We start from the raw sequence: 12,718 nt of genomic DNA on the forward strand, positions 1-12,718 counted from the left end.
TATTTCTGGACTTTGGTGAAGAAGAAGAATGCTAAGATATTTGAACATTCATTCCATTTATTTCTTCTGGTGCACTAGGTCAGTAGGTAATTACATACTTTCTTTTCATTTTAATGTAATTTTAGATTTACAAAAGAGTTATAAGAATAGACAAGGAGGGGCGTCTGGTTGGCTCAGTGGGGTAAGCCTCTGCCTTAGGCTCAGGTCATGATCTCAGGGTCCTGGGGTGGAGCACCACATCGGGCTCTCTGCTCAGCAGGGAGTCTGCTTCCTCCTCTCTCTCTCTCTCTCTGCCTGCCTCTCTGCCTACTTGTGATCTCTCTCTGTCAAATAAATAAATAAAATTAAAAAAAAAAAAAGAATAGACTAAGGAATTCCTGAATACCCTTCCCCTAGATTTCCCATTTTACTACAGTTATTCTCTTTATCTCTTTCTCTATTTTTAATCTATGTATATATGTATTTATATATAATATATATCATGTTTTTGAGAGTTAGTTGCACACAGTGCTGCTTTAACCTTAAATACTTGAGTGTGTATTTTTTTGCAAACAAGGATTTATCTTGCATAATCATGGTAAAATTATCTGTGATAGCTACACGCAGAAAACTCTTCTCCAGTCTCTAGACTTTATCGAGATTTTTTGTTAATTTTCCTAATACTGTCCTTTATAACAAAAGAAAATCCAGGATCATACTGAATTTAGTTGTAATGTCTTCCTAATCTCCTTTAATCTGAAACAGTTCCTGAGTCTTTGTATCTCATGGCATCCATATTTCTAAAGAGTATAGACCAATAATTTTGTAGGATATCCCTCAGTTTGAGTCAGTCTGCTGTTTCTTTAGGACTCCTGCTTTTGGTAGAAATATCACCAAAGTGATGCAGAGTGCATCATATCTTGAAGCATATGCTGCTGATTATTTTCATAACTGACAATGTTAATTTTGATTATTTGGTTAAGATGGTGCCTATCATGTTTCCTATTTTTTCTTTTGTAATTTAAATAGTACCTTGTCTAACCCACCATACTGCCAGAATCAGAAGTCAGAATTTAAAAATAAAAAAAATTACTCGACATCATATCTAAAGTATTTGGAAATACGAATTTTAAGCATTACTTTAATAGTTATGGAAGTGCTTGACTGTTTTCTCAGGAACAGACACCCATTCTTTTACTGTTTATTTTAAAAAAGATTGTGCTGCTATAAACACATTTTTATATAAAGCTTTTTATGTGTTTAAGGTTATTTTGTAGGATGGATTCTCAATGTAGCACCAATAAGACCAAAGGAATCTTTTTAGGGCAGTTGATATATTTTATAGAAGTATTTTTTTTTTTTTTAAGATTTTATTTATTTGACAGAGAGAGATCACAAGTAGGCAGAGAGGCAGGAGAGAGGAAGGGAAGCAGGCTCCCTGCCGAGCAGAGAGCCCGACGCGGGACTCGATCCCAGGACTCTGAGATCATGACCTGAGCCGAAGGCAGCGGCTTAACCCACTGAGCCACCCAGGCGCCCCTATAGAAGTATTTTTCAAAAGAATTGCATTACCACCATTACCACTGTTTAAAAAAAAAGTCTTCGAGGGCATACTTTGAGATTCATTCTCTACTAATTTTAGCATTCACTGATAAATCTTGCCAGAATCCATTATTACAATGACTATTGACAAATGGTGATTTTCTAACCATCATTCCTTCCATATTTATCAGTTGGCTTTCTACAATAAGGAAGAGCTATCCCTTCTCCCAACCCACTCCCATCCCCTTACTTGATTCAAAAATGAATCCTTAAAAAATAAAAATATTAAAAAAAAATGAATCCTTACTATCCTGATTTATTTCGATGCCCAAATTGCCCCAGATTTGGCTGGGAGTGCCTTCAAACTGGCTTTTATATCCTTTTGGCATGTTTCCTATCATTCTTTGAGGACTTTCTTACTTTTTAGCATCATAAGATCTTCAAGGCTCATCTCGTTCTTTCTCCATCCCACCTCTGGGATGTTGCTCAGTGTTCTGAGCAACACTGGTCCCTTTTAGTGGAGATCGTTATCACAGACTAGGATTTGGGCACTGGATGTGTTTCTTGTTACCAGGGAGTCTTTGTTTCTAGGCTTTGTCAGATAACAGAGTTGGGTAATTTAAAAAACATCTAAATGTGTGTGTGTGTGTGTGTGTGTGTATTTATATATATATATATATATATATATATACACACACATATATATATTTAAATTTGTATTATGTGTGTCTGTATATGCGCAAATTATACACATACACAGATACACTTACATTCATATTCATCTTGGTGTATTTAGGTACCAATATATATAAAACTTGATGAACTCACTGGGGCTCCTGGGTGGCTCAGTAGGTTAGGTGTCTGCCTTTGGCTCAGGATGACCTGAGGACAGGGTCCTGGGACAGAGCCCAGTGTGGGGCACACTACTCAGCATGGAGTCTGCTTCTCCTCCCTTTGCCCCTCCCCCACCCATGCTCACTCACTCTCTCTCTCAAGTAAATAAATAAAATCCTTAAAAAACAAAACAAAACATAAACTTAGTGAGTGCACACTGATACCTTCTTAAATTTCAGTCCAATGCCAGTACAACATCCTATCTCTTCCTCTTTCCATATTTCATATGAAACCTGGCTCCTATTTTCCACAATATTATTCCACTTATTTCCTCAATCCTAGGATATATACAGTGTTTCAGATTGCTAAACTCTGCAAAAAGGAATTTATTATTTGTTTAGATTTTTGTTGTTGTTTTTAACCTGAGCATGTAGTCTGAATACTGTGACCCAAAGTTTGTTGGTTAGTTCTTTTTTCCCCCTTCTGTTTATTCACTTAAAATAAAAGTATGATTTATTTTCTTTTGTTTGTAGTCAGTTTGGGTTTTCCTGTCCTTGTGGATTTTCTTTCTTCTCTTTTCTTGAGTGTATGAAACACTGACAAATTTCTAAAAATCAAACCTGTATGAAAAAGTTGTATTCAGAGAAATATGATTTCTTTTCCTGCATTCTCTCTGTCCTTTCTACCCAGTTCTGTTCATTGTTCTATAGGTAATCAATTTCATTAGCCTTGGATTTTTCCTTTTGCTCAAATAAATACATAAATATGTTTTCTTATTTCCCCTTTCTTACTGAAAGCTATATTATGATAGATACTCTTTCTTATACTTTGCTAATGATAGAATTTTCAAGCTGAATCAAACCCTATTGGACATCCAAGATTATTCTTTCCTCATTTTTTTTCCCATTTTTTTTTTCCTTTTAGACTTTGGATCAGCAACAGCTCTTCACAGAGGAAGAACTGAAAGAATATGAAAATCTTATCTCCTTACAAGAAAATGAACTTAAGAAAAAGGCAGATGAACTTCAGAAACAAAAGGAAGAGCTACAGCGTCAGCATGACCAACTTGAGGCTCAGAAGCTGGAATATCATCAGGTGGTATTTATACAATGACTGTGGCATTAAAAGGAATTTTAGGTGCTGTGCTAAACGCATGTGTTTTTTGTAATATAATATTTCAATGTCCTATTAGCTATATTATTTTAAATTTTAGTATTTTAAAAACTGCTTTGTTGCATATTAATCTAAATTTTAGAGTTTGACTATCTCGTTTTGGAAAACACTTTTCAATTAGTTTGTTGTGGTTTGTCAAAGGTCATGAGAAAATAAAAGAATACTTACTTTTAAGACATTCTTTTTCCATGCACTAGGTCGTACAGCAGATGGAACAAAAAAAATTACAACAAGAAATTTCTCCATCAGGGCCTGGTGGAGAATTGAAGTTCCAGCCACGTATGTAACTTTATTATTTTTTTTCTTTTGTTTAAGGAAATAAGAATATTGAATAAATTGAAATTTGTGTTTATTACAAATGTAATTTCAAATCATTAATACCTATGGTATTTACTATATATTTGGGGAAAGAGCACAACTTGTATTACAGAAAAATGTAGTACAGAAAAACAGAAATGAGCCTTCTAAAATGTCTATGCATCAGCTCATTTCAAAAGCTATTTAATTTGATAGCTGTATTTATGGTGAAATGATTTATTTCAACATTATTCACAATTCTTTCTAATCAGTTATCAATATTGTTAGTGAACATGTTAATTGTAATCTATGATTAGCTAAGTGTATTTTAAAATGCTTTATATATAATATATACAGATATTTTATATATATACACACATACGTAATATATATGTGTGTGTATATGTATGTGTGTGTGTGTGTGTATATATATATATATATGAAGATTCAGTAGAAAGGGAGATACCTTTAAAATGAGAACTTTTTTTTTTTTTCCAAACAGACATTTAAAGTCCGAAGTCCACCAGAACTTGGGAGAAAACTGTTAAATCAACATCTGTGTCATCTTTTTACCGCCCTTTCTTTTTTTTCTGCTCAATAAATACTTTAAAGCATATATGGAATAAAGGAAGATACTTTTTAAATGAGAACACATCTTTTCAGGACACAGATATTTAAGGCTTAAAGTCCACCATAACCAGGAAGAATATAAACTCAGTATCTGCTCTCATTTTCATACCTCTCTCCCTTTTAATTTGTTCTCCTTTAATGATTTAATTCAGTGGCCATAATTATCCCATTATTTAATGAAACTATCAGTAACTGTTTAAGTGAGAAATTTCTGTACTGCTTTTAAAGTAAATTTATATTGTCATCACTTAGTCATAAAGATAGTCTTTTACAGGTGCTTATCATCCCCTCTCTTGATAAAAGTCTCTTTGTTATTAATAATTCTTCTGAGAAGACCACACTTTCCCCCAGTGTTTCTTGGTAACTTCTTCCTATTTCCAGCAACCTTACCTGCTAGAAATTCTTCTACTGAAGAGCTTTTGCTACCACTTCAGGTCATTTTTGGGTTCATATATTCGCTTTCTATTCTATTAAGATCAGGTTCTGCTACAAAAAAAAAAAAAAAAACCCAGAAAAACCAAAGATAACAGTGTTTTAAACTAAATAGGAATTCTTCCCTCTTCCATAAAGGAAATTTGGAGGTAGGTGGTATCCGGTTCCTAACTCTCTCCTCTGCTATCCTCAGTACATGGTTTTTGTCCTCAAGTTACCTCATTTTCACTGTCTCACTGTCCAAGATTGCTTTTGGAGGCAGTGGGCAAGAGGAGGAAAAGGAGCTTCTCCCCAGTTGCACAGGCTTCCTGGACTGCGTGTTCCTGGAGAACCACACATTTTAACTTACATCTCATTGGTCATATAGCTGCTAGGGAATCTGAGAAATCCTTGTGGCATTGGAACCAGCTAAAAGTTAGGATCTTTAACTAAAGGAGAAGGAGGTTATGTTTCGTACACAACTTTCAGTTTTAACCCATACAGCTTTATTGGCTACCTATATTTCTGTGTACACTCTTCGGAAACATAGAAAACACTCACTTGTCCTGCCCCAAAAGGAAATCTGCCACATCCAATCCATTATTGCATATAGCTCAAAGACCATAATATCCTTGTATAGTCCCCACTATCAGGTTAGGCTATAGATCTATTGTTCTGCCCATCTACAGGCTAAACAAGGTGTCTGCCTCATGAGTACCAATTGCATAATGGTGGGATAGGTACAGGATAACGGCAATAAAATCGACCTTTCAGAAGAGGAGAAAATAGCAACCTCCAATCCATAACACTTAAAAGGTACTGCTTGGCAAAAATAACAAGTTGTCTCTGCTCAGTCTGTGAATGTATTCCTTGATTTTTGCATCAGGCAACCCCTGATTCACTTTTGTGGGAGGAACTCCCTTGTCGAATGTCCTCAGGCCCTTGGCGCTGCCTTCCAGGAAGTTTTTCTTGTCCATTAATTTTCAGGGATACATCTGAGTGGGCAGGGGAAAGGGTGCTGATCTTGGGGGCTGGGCACCACTTCCTGTTATGCTGGGTTTAGGGGCTTGGGCATGTTTTAAATAGTTATAAGCTGTTGCAGGCCAGGTTTGGGGTTTGTATTTGTTTGGTTTTGGTTTTTGGCAAAAAATTTCCTAGAAACTAAGTATGTTTCTGGTCTGTCTTTCTCAATTATTCCAATGAGTAACCACAAAGATCTTGCCAAGACACAGTTTTTAATAAGAACATCATCTTTTACTTGCTGGCTTTTGTGCTCTCTCTCTCCCCTTGGGTCTTAAATGAACGGTACCCACTTGGGACCATTGGGCTTGGATGGGCTGGCAACAGTCTGAGTCTGATCTCTTTCCTTATGGCTGCCATTACTTGACAGAAAGTTCTTGAGAAAAGGTTGAGGCAGAAAAAGAAAAGGCAGAAAAAGGTTGAGGATGCTTTCATACCTTCCTTAGAACCCTGACTGATAACTGTTTCAGTTTAAAGTATGGTAGTTAGCTGACTTTTCCAATTTTTCAGGGCTCCAGATTTGGGACTTGTCAATTTGTTTTGTAGAGAGCTGTTCCTCGGCAAAGCTATATTCCTTTCCAAATGTCTTGTTAGCCTTAGACTGAGTCACATCTCTCCTGTAAGACTTTGCTGAGGGCTAGAAGCAGCCCACATGCTAGTATTCAGATGTTCTACCACTACTTCCTTTTATACCTTAACCTTAGTGGCATTAAGGTGTCACTGCCCAAAGTCCTGCCTCTTCACCTAAGCTAACTCCATATTTAAGATCCTTTTACTAGCTGTACCTTCTAGCTACCAAATTCTGTCTAGATCAGGATTCCTGGTTGTAGATAATGCAATCTTCTTTAGCTGTTAGACATAAGGAGCTTGATTAAGGGGTGCAGAGAGCTCACAGAATCTTTGGGAAGGTGGATGAAGCAGAACCTAGGCTGAGCTTCTCAGAACTACATCACAAGAGTGGGCTGCCAGAGAAACTGCTGCTTCTGGAACAATTCGAAAAGCTGCCTGCCAGCTCAAGATGCCTCCTCTTGCTGGATTAAGGCAGCCGAGAACAGTTGCCAGCTCCAGAACTGAATCACCTCTGCTGAGATTTGTGGTGACAAAAGTGGACAGACACCTCATGAGCTGCCTTTCTCCCCATGTAACTTGGTTCTGAGCAAAAGTCTCAAGTGAGTACATCTGGTCGACTGGGCTAATCATATCTGGAACTCTAGCTGCAAGGGTGGTTGGGAAATCCTAGTATTTAGCTTTACTACCTCTGTACTACAAGAAGGCATGTTTAAAGCTGTTGAGTGAGCTAATCTGTTGTAACATCTCATAATTTTAAAGATTTTATTTCTTTATTTTTGAGAGAACTAGCAGGGGGAAGGGAAGGGGCCAAGGGAGAAGCAGCCTCCCCACTGAGCAGGGAGCCTGATGCAGGACCCAGTCCAGGACCCTGGGATGATGACCTGAGCTGATGGCAGATGCTCAGCTGACTGAGCCACTCAGATGCCCAACATCTCATAATTTTACACTGTGTCTCTTCACATTAATAATTTTAAAAACTCTTAGTCCTCATTTTTACGAAATTTAAAAATAATGACTGCATACTCCAAAGATACCTCAGATTTTTTTTTTCTTAAATCACAGATCCCCAAATTAAATGTAGCAATCTGGGAAAGTTCTACTTATATATAGCTTTTAAAAAACATACAAAAGAATCACTCAACAGAGTAATGCCTTGTTTCTTTAGAGATGGAGGATTCCTATCTCTATTGTTTAAATTGTAGGGAACATTTAAAAATGATCTGGCTTATCCTTTTGTTGATGACTCTTATCTGTGACAAGAAACTGATAAGATGGGGATTCACCCAAGGTAAACTTTTTTAGATGGTGGACTGGGGTTCAATCAGAAAGGCATTGGAGGCGTGCCTGGGTGGATCAGTTGTTAAGTGTTTGCCTTTGGCTCAGGTCATGATCCCAGGGTCCTGGGATCGAGCCCCACATCGGGCTCCCTGCTCAGTGGGGAGCCTGCTTCTCCCTCTCCAGCTCCCCTGCACTTGTGTTCCCTCTCTTGCTATCTCTCTTTGTCATTAATAAATAAAATCTTAAAAAAACAAAGGCATTGGAGACAACAGTATTGTACTATGATTACATAATTGATAAATATGGATACAGGGTAATCATATGAGAATATATAAATGTATCAAAGTAACATGTTGTACATCTTACATTTACATGATGTTATATGTCAAATATATTCAATTAAAAATAGAATTGGAGAATAATTTAGAGACATTTCTTTTTTTTTTTTTAAGATTTTATTTATTTATTTGACAGAGAGAGATCACAAGCAGGCAGAGAGAGAGGAGGAAGCAGGCTCCCCGCTGAGTAGAGAGCCCGATACGGGACTCGATCCCAGGACTCTGAGATCATGACCCGAGCCGAAGACAGCGGCTTAACCCACTGAGCCACCCAGGTGCCCCTAGAGACATTTCTTAAAATGACCCTTTGGAATGAGTAATAATGGGTAGATATTACCATAGACATACCTCACAGTTTTCAGCAAATTTTTATAATTTATATTATTAAAAAAACTAGTAGCACCTGAGGGGCTCAAATGGTTAAGTGTCTGCCTTGGGCTCAGGTCATGGGTCTCCAGGTCCTGGGATTGAGCCCTGCATGTCAAGTTCCCTGTTGAGCTGGGTGTCTGCTTCCCCTGCTCACTCTTCCCCCTCCTGCCTGCTTGAGCTCGCTCTCTCTCTCTCAAATGAATAAATACAAATATTTAAAATGGAAAAAAAAATTGTTAGTCCAAGTTTATCTATGGACTTAAGGAATTCCAATTCTTATGAGTATTGGGCATTTATGAGTGAATATTATTTCTTAACAGAGTTGCGAATAGTATTCTTTACAGCTCTGTTAGAAAGTATTGGTCCTGTGTTTCATTTATACCACTCTTCTTTTTATTTTTAAAATATTTACTTATTAATTTTAGAGAGAGAGAAAGAGCGCACACGAGTGTGGGAGGGGTAGAAGGAGAGGGAGAGTATCTCAGGCAGACTTACCACTGACTGTGGAGCCCATCATGTGGCTTCATTTCAGGACCCTGAGATCATTACCTGAGCCAAAATCAAGAGTCCTATGCTTAACTAACTGAGCCACCCAGGTGCCCCTATACCATTCTTCCTAATACTTTTTAGGTATTCAGTATTCTTTGATTTAGCTGACCTACTGGTATGTATTAGTAATTTTGGGTTTCGTTTCACGTATGAGTTTTCATGAAGCATATACATTTTATACTTAGGTATATATAATTAGGTATATATTATTATATATATAATATGTTATATATATATAATTAGGTATACTTAGGTATATATAATTAAAATTAGGTTTTAAAGTCCTTTAGAATATTTGACTCTTGCTTAAAGAAACTGCAGTTTAGGAATAGTGGTAAAAAAAATAATTTGATATGTGGCTCTACTTTTTTTTTTAACCAAAGTATGTTTATAGCAACATAATTTTCTATGCTAATTGAACAGATTATATTACCAAAACCTAAATCCACATCTGTTTTTCACAGAAAGAAATATATATAGAGGAAATTGTACAGTTTCGTGAGAATGTGGTTTTTAAGATAGCCTAGCTAATAAAAGGGGGAGTGACAAATCTATTTTCTTGAGGCAGAAATTTTGACAAGCCTAATTCTGGTTAGTGCCTAAAATGTAATCTTTGTTTTATAGCTGTGCAGTACAACGAAGAAGAAAGTTGAAATAGAGCCAGAGTTAGATGATGAGCTTCATCTAACTTCATGTGAGATTTTTATTATCCCTTGAAGAACCTGATGAGCTTCATCTAACTTCATGTGAGATTTTTATTATCCCTTGAAGAACCTGCTGAAGAAGTCTGCTTTCACCCTTAACCACTAGGGCCTCAACTTAATACTTCAGTTCTTTTTTTTTTTTTTTAATTGGGCGACTTAGGGGAATTGAGTAAAGTGCAAAGTGTATTTTTTTGCTCCTTGCAGGTGAAAGAATGAAAGACTGTAATGACAACTTGCTTACAAGATTTGAGGGAAATCTGGTCTTGTCCTTTCCTTTTTTTTTCCCCTCACAATGTCATTATCAGGATTCCAATTTTTCCTTACTCGCATTTAGTTTATTTTTTGAAGGAGTAGTTTGCTATGGATTAATACCCTTTTCTTAAACAATCCAAGAAGTGAGTCAGAACAAGCAGCAGCAGCAAGTGGTAAAGACACCAAATTGAAAAATTTGAATTTATTGTTACTGAATTTATTGTTATTGTATTGCCAGCCTCCTTAGTAAGACAAAAGCGAAGCAAAACCAACAAATCTTTTCATTTAATTTTAGGTATTTAGATTTTTCCCCAACATTACCTATAGAATTATGTAGGAAAAAAAACCCCTACATTTCATGTTTATAGATGTCTACAGTTTTCCATGCAGAACTTTTAGTTTACATTTTAATTGGCATTAGTCCTATTCTGATGAATGCCACATACCAGCTTGGTTGTTAGCCAGCTCTTGACAAGTGTATTTTTCCCTAAAAGCTTACCCTTCTATTTAACTTCAGAGCTGTGCATGCCTGTAAACAAATTTGGTTGTGTTTATAATTTATTGCAAGCAATCGATTTGACTTTTGCTGTGCAAATTTCCTTATCTCTTTTTGCTTTATTCTTAGTAATAAGTATATTTTCCAAGATTTCCGGGACTATGAATATAGATCTTGTCATTAAAATGTTAAAATATTTTATTTTACAATTCTTGTATTTTGCTGCTCCATGAAATTTAAAAAGGGTAATGATTTATATCCACATCATTTTAAAGCTATGACTTGTCTCAGTGCTTTAAAAGTGAGAGAGAAGAAATGAGATTCCATCTAGTTCTCTTTGCTTTCTCCCATGAATCCTTGTATTAAAATGTTATTTTTGTTTAATTTTAGTCCACCTTAAATGTAGATTTTTAGTGATATGAAAATATGTGTCATTTAACTAAATCCCTACCCTCATTTTAGGGTCTTTTTGTGTAGAGTATGAAACCCATGTACAGTCTGCCGTATTCTGTATTTGTCTTACACGATTTTATTTTACCTATTTTACTGTTCACTATTAGCCTTCAGTGGTTAAAGTGATTTGAGTTTGTTTTACTTTTGAATTTTACCCTTTCTGCTCTTGGTATAGCAATACCAAGATAGATATTTAAAGGTAAATATTTAAAGGTAAATATTTCCTAATTAGTGTAGTGATGTCTTACAGATTTTTTCCCTTTTCTAAAACATTTGCCATGCCTCTTACTGTTTAAACATTTTTGTGGTAGTATCGAAGGATTTTTGTCAAACACAACAATTTAAAACTTTTTTGAAGTTCATCATCTTTTTTTTTTTTTAATTTTATTTATTTTTTTGACAGACAGAGAACACAAGCAGGGGGAGTGGGAGAGGGAGAAGCAGGCTTCCTGCTGAGCAGGGATCCCAGGACTTGGGTCATGACCTGAGCCAAAGGCAGATGCTTAATAACTGAGCCACCCAGGAGCCCCTCATCTTCTTCTTCTATAGTATTGAGCAATGGATGTTTGTATCTTAATATTTCTTTTCTGATTAACTCTCAGTTCTAATCCTACATACATTTCTTGTTTCCTTTGGTGTATTTTCACTCTCTTTGATATTTACAGCATGTTTCATTGAGATTCATGACTGATACTGTGGAAAAGAAAAACCATAGTTGCAGAAAGGCAGAGCTATTTAGGCAAGCAGGCAGTCATTGCCAGAGGGATTTTGTAGAGCTATTTGGGCAAGCTGCTGTCATTCCTGGAGGGGTTCCCGAGTACTGGAGAGAGTAATTCTAACCCTAAACAAAATTTCTAACTAATGAGTAGAGTTCCTGACTCCTCTTCCACAGAGTGAACCAGCTATGGAGCAGATACATAACATTCAGACTCTGACGAATATCCCTTGTCCAATTCTTTTGCTTTTTTGTGCCCTCCTTAGGTAATAATAGTTTTTTAAAGTATTTTGTGCATTCCAGCAGACATTTTCTGTCTTGCAGTTGTTAACAAAAGGGGAGAAAAGTATTCTTTTTTTGTAATAGAAAGACCATGACATTAATTTTGCAATCTCTGATTAGAAGAGAAGTAGCATAATTTTTTGCCCAGATGACCTGAGGATATTTTGTTTGGTTTTTTTTTTGTTTTTAAGATTTATTAATTTATTTTAGGGGGAGGGGGCGTAGGGAGAATCCCCAGGCATTCTCCCTGCTGAGCACGGAGCTGAGGTGGCTCCATCCTGCAGTCTTGAGACCACAACCCACTAGACCAGATTCGGAAAGCCAGAGTTGGAGGCTCAACAGACTGAGCCACCCAGCTGCCCTGATCTGAGCTTTGATTAAGTTCTTTTCTCTCTGTGAACTCTCCCATTTTCTATTCTTGGACTGACTTCCCTGCAGCTGTGTTTCTAATGCATCTCCTGAGTCAGTGGAGAAAGCTTTGAGTGATACAGAAAGTTATTAGCACCACTGCCGTCAGGTTTTGGGATGTATTATCAGGCCTTTCTAATGAATTCTGCCCTTCTCTCACAATCCCAAACTATTCAACTTTTCTCCAAGGGAGTCTGTTGTATTACCACTAATGTAGATGTAGAGGTGACTTTATTGAAACAGGATTAATTTATAAAAGATTTATGTGAAATACAGTAGAGGCTAAGAATTTTATTTTAATGGTAATTTTCAGCCAGTTAATGCCCAGAGTGACTGTTTCATTCTTTTGGGATGGCTCTGTTGACTTCCAGATAGCTGTTTACACCTTTCCATCTAGTTTCAGGGCTTTAGCAGAGGT

At 36.5% G+C, this 12,718-nt stretch overlaps 1 protein-coding gene across 4 annotated transcripts in view; it reads left to right on the forward strand.

Moving 5' to 3' along the window:
* Window positions 1-4,963, forward strand: part of NUCB2 (nucleobindin 2) — a 49,256-nt gene extending 44,293 nt beyond the window's left edge. For 3 of the 4 annotated variants that reach the window (XM_032358957.1, XM_032358956.1, XM_032358955.1), the window contains 3 exons: window positions 3,280-3,450; window positions 3,726-3,807; window positions 4,328-4,963. In XM_032358957.1, coding sequence (XP_032214848.1) covers window positions 3,280-3,450; window positions 3,726-3,807; window positions 4,328-4,335 — 261 coding nt within the window. In that variant the 3' untranslated portion in view covers window positions 4,336-4,963. Of the gene's footprint in view, window positions 1-3,279; window positions 3,451-3,725; window positions 3,816-4,327 lie in introns of those variants that run through there. The other variant, XM_032358959.1, reaches the window with a different exon arrangement.
* Window positions 4,964-12,718: the final 7,755 nt, after the last annotated feature.

The sequence above is a fragment of the Mustela erminea genome, chromosome 9 (assembly GCF_009829155.1).
Source record: "Mustela erminea isolate mMusErm1 chromosome 9, mMusErm1.Pri, whole genome shotgun sequence".
NCBI classification, from domain to species: domain Eukaryota; kingdom Metazoa; phylum Chordata; class Mammalia; order Carnivora; family Mustelidae; genus Mustela; species Mustela erminea.